Raw genomic sequence first — 7,517 nt, 5'->3', positions numbered from 1 at the left:
ACCGGCATCTTATACGGCAAACACTGTCAATTTTTCGGGATGCCGGTCAAATGCGACTATTTAAGTTTCGGCATGGTTTCGGTCATTTGGGATGTCGGTCATTTGGGACCCCACGTAGACTGTATGACGTCATTTGAAGTAGGAAGTCTTTTGTCTGTCTTATCTGCTGACCTACCTTTGCCTTGCCAGTTGCCAACCAGCCAGCTGTAGAGTGCAGATTGACAGACAAACAAAATTCGTGTTGACTCTGTTGACATATTGAAACGAAAGTGGGATCTTGAAATGAAAGTTGAGGTAGAGAATGGCTGGTGAAGTGTCTTGGAATAATTTGCCTAGTGTTATTTTAAACGAAATATTCTCATATCTTTCGCACAATGACAAAGTGCGTGCCTCTTCAACCTGTTCAAACTGGCGTCTTGCATTAAGTCACCCAAAATGCTGGAGAAACGTAAAGTTTGTCGTCAAACCTCAGGACAATTTTGCAAATTCAATAGCTAGAACTAGATACTTGGTGGAATTTGCTGCTAGAAAGCTTCACAATGCTGTTATCACATTTGATTCCATGGATCCAGCATGTGTCGATGAAATCTCTAATGTTATTGAGAGTTTGGCCGAAAACGCCAATTTGAAAAGCTTGTTCCTCAATCCCAGCAATTGCAGTTTGGACTGTCCAAGTGGCCAAGGTGATGATTGGTCAAAGTACATTGAAAGGTAATATTATCATAAGATTTACAATTTATTCAGTATTGATAGGGCATAAGTTTACCACTAAGTTATATACGGGAAACTAACTTAGGCCTACTTACTTAGTTTAACACGTTCAGTGTGGCAGGCATTCCAACAGGCGCTCACCAATGGCGGTGAAGCCCCGGCGCGGCACCGTAACAGCGAACGCAATTGGCATTTAAATATTTCAATCTGACAAATAACAAAAGAGCAGCGGTGATTTTACTATGTTACCCCAAGATTGGACGTAGTTCCCTAAAACACCCAAAGGCCAAAGGTAGCAGCACTGCCTGAATCGGTAGTCAGTGGCTTTGTAATATGGCTTGAAGAGAGAAAATCCCCGAAACGAGGACAAAAAGCATTGTCAGATGGGATTTTACAGGAAATTTTAACCTACACCAAAATAAAGCTCACATTCTAAGCTATAGGCAAGCAACGATTTTTAACGTTCCCCGGCAATGGCTGAGCTCATACTGAACTAATGTAATGGGGCTTGCTTAACTACATCAATATAGATAATTACAAGACAAATAAATCTAAATTTAGGTCCTACAACAGATATCACTAAAAGTTTTGATTCTTTCAATAAATATGTTGGATGCCTGCTCCATTACTAGGTACATTGATGATACTAATTGATGTAGGCCAATAGCAGCGCTCGTGGCGGGATGTAGTCAGCACTCAACGTGTTAGGGCCTAATAATATTTTATTTTAATGCTTATTTTCCCCAGCTAGGCTAACTTAGCTCACCAATTCTTGCAATAGACCCCCAACCCATATAGCATAGTTTTTCTAGAAACTTAACTTAGGCCTGACCTAATTCCTCTCTCTACGATAGTCGCAAATTTTCAACATGTGTTGTCTATTTTAGCAAGTTTGCAACACCTCTAATAAACGCAATAAGGAAAAGTCATCAGATGGAAGCTCTCAGTCTTGGATGTTTAGAGGAACTGATATCATCACACGCCAAAAATATTTTAGAATTAATTGTCAATAAACATGCTAATAATATAAAAGTCCTTGGATTGGCTACCATCAAAGACTATCCAGATGACTACTTCATAACAGATTTGAACATACGCTTGTTGAAGCCTCTTGTTAATCTTCAGGTGAGTAACATAGGCCTAGAATTTAAACTTAAATATTTCTCACTTTTAAGATTGATTCAATATTTAACAATATTCAATATAACAGCATTTAAGTTAAGAATACTGAAAGGCCAACATAACTTGTCATAAGTTAAGTTACACTTAGACAGTACAGTAAATACATAGGCTACCTTTACAAATCAATACGGTACTAGAGGTAGTTAGGTACAGAGGAAACACTCTTATAGGACGACCCCGTTCGCTTTCTGTTCTAGTAACTTATGTTGTGCCACAAATTACTTGAGACAATAAAGGTGGACGGCGAGCACTACGCGGAAATTCCTATCGCACAGGGTCTTCCTTTCACAGTTCAACAATTGGATTGTCCAATGCATCAACTCTGTAGGCTTAAGCCTATCAACTTGCCTAATAAAAATCTTAAATCTTGTTTTAAGTCCAAATGAGTTGGTGGTTCAATGGGTAGCATGACAGTTGGTAAAACCGAGACCGCTATGCCATTGATCTGCATTCTGTTGCCACGATTCTAAATTTAGTACTATATTTTAACAGTTAATTCTTATACTGTACCGTCTCTCCACTTGCGACCTTTAAGGCCCCTATTAGACGAGGTAGCCTGGCGACGCACTGGCCACCAAACCTAGTAGCCAGTTGAGTAGCTGGAATTTTGCCGCCGTTACTCATTTTTTTGTGAGTGCTTGTCTTGTACTTGTACGAGTACTTGTTATGAGCGGTATGTTTACAGTGAATAATGAGTGATTATAAGTATCTTCTCCTTCTGTTACTTCTGAAGAAAAGGAGGCAAAGGAAGAGAAAAATATACGTTCATTGAATGCTTAGTGCAAGAGAATCGAAAGGGTTATATTACACCCTTTTTGATGAGCTCTGTGCGGACAATACACAATTTTTCAATTATTTTCGTATGTCACAATCCAGTTTCTTTGAGTTGTCTTCATATCTTCGCGTATCCCTTCGACTGAATCAGATATAGACATTTTATCAACTGAAGTGAACAATTCACTCACTCACAACACAACAGAACGCAACACAACAGTGTGCAAGTACCCCCGTGATATGAACTGACCGAGTGGCGACGTGATACTGGCGACCTAGTATAATAAGCTCCATATGCTACAACGCAGCGTCACCAATATGGGTAGCCAGTGGCTACCGCAGTGGCGACGGGGCTCGGTAGCCAGTCGGTCGCCAAAGTGTGGCTGCGTCGCTGGCTACCCTCGTGTAATAACATTCATAAGAATCAGTGACCCTTGACAAGCTGAGTAGCCAGTTTGGTCGCTGGCGACGTCGCCAGGCTACCTCGTCTAATAGGGGCCTAAGGCCTGTGTGGTCGGGCAAACGCAAGGTTAAAAAAAGCCACCAACCCCTTTAAAAATAATTAAAATAACAGGTTAATTTTTAACAGATCCTTAGCATCGACTACTGCCATGTTAATGACAATCTACTGCACATCCTCGGTGACACGCAGCTGCAGAGGCTCGTGGTTCACGTTCACGGCATCATGGACGAACATCCAGGCACAACGGAAGGGGCCTGGACCTACCTCACACGAAAGCTGTAAGTCGAATGTCATCTAGTTTAAGTAAAGTTTTCAATTTGGTGTCTAGTTGCTGTTGTTGTGTCTAAATCCTAATTGATTGATGTCAATTATAACGTCACACAAGGTTTCCAAGCACTCTACGTAGTTAGTTGTTTGTGGTCAGTATGAGAGATATTACTAGGGTTCTTGGAAACTATTCTTAGTTCTTAGAAAATATTTGTTGAATATAATATTTATTTATATTTGATAAAATTATTGATAATGATGTTTCAGCCCCCACTGTGAGCTTCGACTCACGCTGATTCACTCCTATGATGGAGTCGACGTTTTACACACCAAGATCCTTCGCCACGCCATGCCTCTTACGCACCTCAAGGTCTTCTTTTGCGAAAAGGTAGATTTTGCATGATTGACGTAAACAGTAACACTAACCGTGTTTAGCATAATCTTACTAAACTGTGAAGCAGTTTGTAACCTGGGTGTAGGCCTATCTTAAGAATTCCAATATACTTGCAACGCACAATTCCTGGATGGGGGGGGGGGGATATGTAGTCACAAATGTTGCCAAGATAGGTACTCAGCCTACAATGTCAGGGTGAAATTCCAGGGTCTGCGATAAGGGAAACCACTAGACTTAAAGTCAGGTCCAACCAGTATAGGGCTGGCTCATATACGGGCACTGTGTCAAATAAGTCAAAACAAGTCACCAAACAATTGTGCACTTATCACCACCAGACCTACGCCGATTTTCTCCCTACGGGGTTGTTGCTGACTTTACAACTCGGGCTTCATCCTCACTATCCAATAACTAAGCACAGAGAGCCTAAGACAGTGTGAGTGACACAATGACTTGATAATAATAACCTCAACGCACATTATCACCAGGCGGGGCCTACTCTGCCTCTAAAATTCAGTGCACCACTCCAATACGCCCAAGCTAACAACCAAACCGTAATTAACTCAAAACACAATAATTCAAAATAAGAATCAAAGTATCTGTAACTAAACACCTACTACCTGGTCTCTACAACTCTTGCTCTTGATTTAGGAGTAATACTTTTGGTGATGTAATTCAGCTCAACAATACATAGGCTCCGGATTAACCCTCTTTGACACCCAAGGCCCAACGCATGCATTATTGCCCCTCCCCCTCCCCTCTGTACCCAGGGTGATAATTTCATGAGTCGTTTATGATTTGTTTAGGGTTAACAAGAAATTATTTATACTATTAGAAATTTAAAACTCAATTAATTAGTTCCAATTTGAATTTTCTCCCTCCATCAGATTTCAACATCTGTATAAACTGTTGACTAAAACCCCTTTGCACATCTTAACCTGCCGACGCCCTAGAGGCCATGATCTAAGGTGGCCTAGTGAATAATCCAGCCCTGACGATACATTACATACAGTTTTTGCTCATTCAATATTTACTATTGAAAGGTGTTTATTTCTACGTCGTGTTGTAGCTCAACATCGAAGCAGTTCACCAGCTGAGTCTGTACAGTGACACTCTTCGCAGTATCTGGTGGGTAGACTCGATGTCTAACACTGGCAACCACTCCCTAGTAGAATCTACCTTAGTCAACCCTTTTGTCATGTGCTGCTGGCGATGTCATAAGCTGGAAGAGCTGGTTTTCATAGGTAAGCAACTTATACTACGAACATGTAACGTTAGTTTTTTTAATAACCCTTTTCTAAAATTATCATTAGATAACATCAGTCAGTGGTCTTTCGATTAATTTATTGTTTTGAGTTTTGACGGAATTATCCAACAATTTCTCTAGGGATGTGTTTGTGAAATACAAATTTTAATTTTTTTTTTGTACCCTTAATAATGGCGTTATTGATTCTCTTTTTTGATACCGATTCACAGTTTGCGTTAGCATCTCGATTTTCTGGCGTCGGCTCAACCAGTGGTCAATACCTACTATTGTATGACACCCAATATGATAATAGGTCAAATAACGGGGGCATATTTTATTGTTAATGCTATTTACTGTTGCTGTTTCCAGGCCATAAGTACCTATCGCTGGACGTGATCGCAGTGATACGTCTACGTGGCGAGACGCTCACACACCTGTGTTTAGCTGCCGATGACATCGCCTTCCAAGCCGACCCTTCTGTGGAGCCCACACTCAAAGAACTGCAGCAGGTCGGTTCTATTTTGTTGACAAATTACAAACGCTTTAGAGCAAAAGAGTGATGACGAGACAACCTGCATACATTCAGACACTACTGTCGTAGATCGGCACCGTGACGCGCCAAGTGTTAGTTATATTGTGCAGCCCCGTTCGCAGCCAACAAAAATGTAAAAAAAAAATACACCATGACAAAATTTGACCCTTAAAGAGCTTTTGATCTCCCCAACTACCTGCCTACATTTCCTTTGATTCTCTTCTCATTGTTCCTCATTGTTTTGATTCAAATTTAGTATGTTATAGTCGTTTACTGTTAAAAACGCGGTATAACCCCCATTGCCTTAAAAACTACGGTTCAAAAGTTATTGCAACTTTTGAGATTCTCCCACCACTGCTCACCCATGATAAGGGTTGTTAACAAGCTAATGGGATAAAGTATGTCAGATTGCTGATACCGTTATTTTTGATACAGGAGATCAGTGATCATATAGGCCGGCCTTGGACTGCACTGGTTGAGCCTCAGCTTCATCCAGTCATATGGAATCCTACTGCAGGTGACTCTGACGAATTCGTCCTTCCAATCGTGCTCAAAGATATCGAGCCGTAGCCGACACACGACTGAGTGTTTTATATCCCTGTCTACATTCCGCAGGATGCCAACTATCGACTCACCAAACACCATCGTGATACAATTTTGTGAGTCTTCTTCAAATATTAGGCTTATTTGATTCTACATTATTTTGTACGAGTACAGTGGTACTACTTTCGACCATCCTATGTGAAATCAGTTTTTGTAAACTGATGTGTAGAGTTAAGGCATAAACTATGTTAGGCACAATTATTTTAGAATCACTCTTATTGTGTTGTATGATTTTGATATTTGTGTTTCACTACACGTTTATTCTATATGTATTTAAAGAAAACTGTTAATAATTTTTGTAGGCAGTTTAGGTTTTTAGTTTAGCTCATGTTCAGCAGACCTCTTGCAAAACACTATATAGTTAGCCTACCAAACAATTGTCAGAAAATGTTTATTTTGTCAAGATGTTGTTCAATTTATTAGATACACATGTAAGAATTAATTGCATATATCCCTCTGTTCAAATTTGCCTAGCACAATGATCAAAAGAATCAATCGCAAGGTAATCTATGTTATTAATTCTGTAAGCAATTTTTAAAATCAAAATTTTGTGAGAGTGTAACAGCTTGCAGGATGAAGGGAAAAGGCTCAAATTAAAGGTCTTGGTCCCAGGGAGCCGGGGAAAATAGCAGATTAAATCTACAAGAAATTGAAAAATGACAAAACATATCTTCCATTTAAAATGCATTGGGATTGAAAAATTGCCTGCTTTGTTTATATTAATCATGTGATTACATTTTTTATCATTTTCATTCTACTTTTTATTATTTTCATAGAGTGTGTGAAGTTTGTTTACTAATCAACAAATAATTCAGATGAATTCTGCTTTCGCAAGTGATCTACAATTTATTAACTTACAATTTTCAGAACTGCTGTGTGAAAGATCATTTGATTCTTAGTTTGTTTAAATATCACAATAGTTTTGTTTTACATATTTGAGCTTTTTAGGGACTTATGTCCGAACAATATAAACTGTTCTGCAAAGTGAATAGAGATTTTCATAAAACCATCAAGTGATCATGCTTTGGCTTGTTTATTCCTAAAAACGTTCAATATAATCTCAGGAACTATGTGCTAATATACTGATACAAACCAACCTTGTGTGTATAATCAGAATACAAATACAGTACTTCATATTTATGATGAGTGTGCATAAAAATGTGTACTCAATAGTATACTAGATACTATATTTCCATGATGTAAAAAATCTGTTAAGCAATTATAGTATAGTCTGTAGATTGTTATATTGAATGTTCAATCCTTTGATTGTCGTCTATCGCCTGGCAATTCACTAATACAACTACCACATTAGTAGAAGCAGATAGCATGCAATATGTTAATATTGTTA

At 39.1% G+C, this 7,517-nt stretch overlaps 1 protein-coding gene across 1 annotated transcript; it reads left to right on the top strand.

Annotated features, from left to right (window-relative positions):
- The first annotated feature begins 282 nt into the window (after window positions 1-282).
- LOC128996898 (F-box only protein 33-like) lies at window positions 283-6,637 on the top strand. Its single transcript, XM_054422423.1, has 7 exons — window positions 283-711; window positions 1,599-1,836; window positions 3,257-3,408; window positions 3,665-3,785; window positions 4,858-5,032; window positions 5,404-5,543; window positions 6,002-6,637. Exons 1-7 carry the CDS (start codon window positions 302-304, stop codon window positions 6,134-6,136), a joined length of 1,371 nt encoding a protein of 456 aa, XP_054278398.1. The 5' UTR covers window positions 283-301; the 3' UTR covers window positions 6,137-6,637.
- Window positions 6,638-7,517: the final 880 nt, after the last annotated feature.

This window comes from Macrosteles quadrilineatus, unplaced genomic scaffold (genome assembly GCF_028750875.1).
Source record: "Macrosteles quadrilineatus isolate MER2022 unplaced genomic scaffold, UCM_ALF_1.0 Scaffold_6__1_contigs__length_79288215, whole genome shotgun sequence".
In the NCBI taxonomy this organism is placed as follows: domain Eukaryota; kingdom Metazoa; phylum Arthropoda; class Insecta; order Hemiptera; family Cicadellidae; genus Macrosteles; species Macrosteles quadrilineatus.
The sequence above is the reverse complement of the archived record's forward strand: the minus strand, read 5'-3'. Positions and strand labels throughout refer to the sequence as shown.

Bases quoted from the DNA above. Each gene is read 5' to 3' on its own strand.
- LOC128996898 (XM_054422423.1), top strand. From the start codon at position 302: ATGGCTGGTGAAGTGTCTTGGAATAATTTGCCTAGTGTTATTTTAAAC. The intron at 3,786-4,857 runs GTAGATTTTGCA...GTCGTGTTGTAG, and splicing joins AGGTCTTCTTTTGCGAAAAG to CTCAACATCGAAGCAGTTCA. The intron at 5,544-6,001 runs GTCGGTTCTATT...TTTTTGATACAG, and splicing joins CACTCAAAGAACTGCAGCAG to GAGATCAGTGATCATATAGG.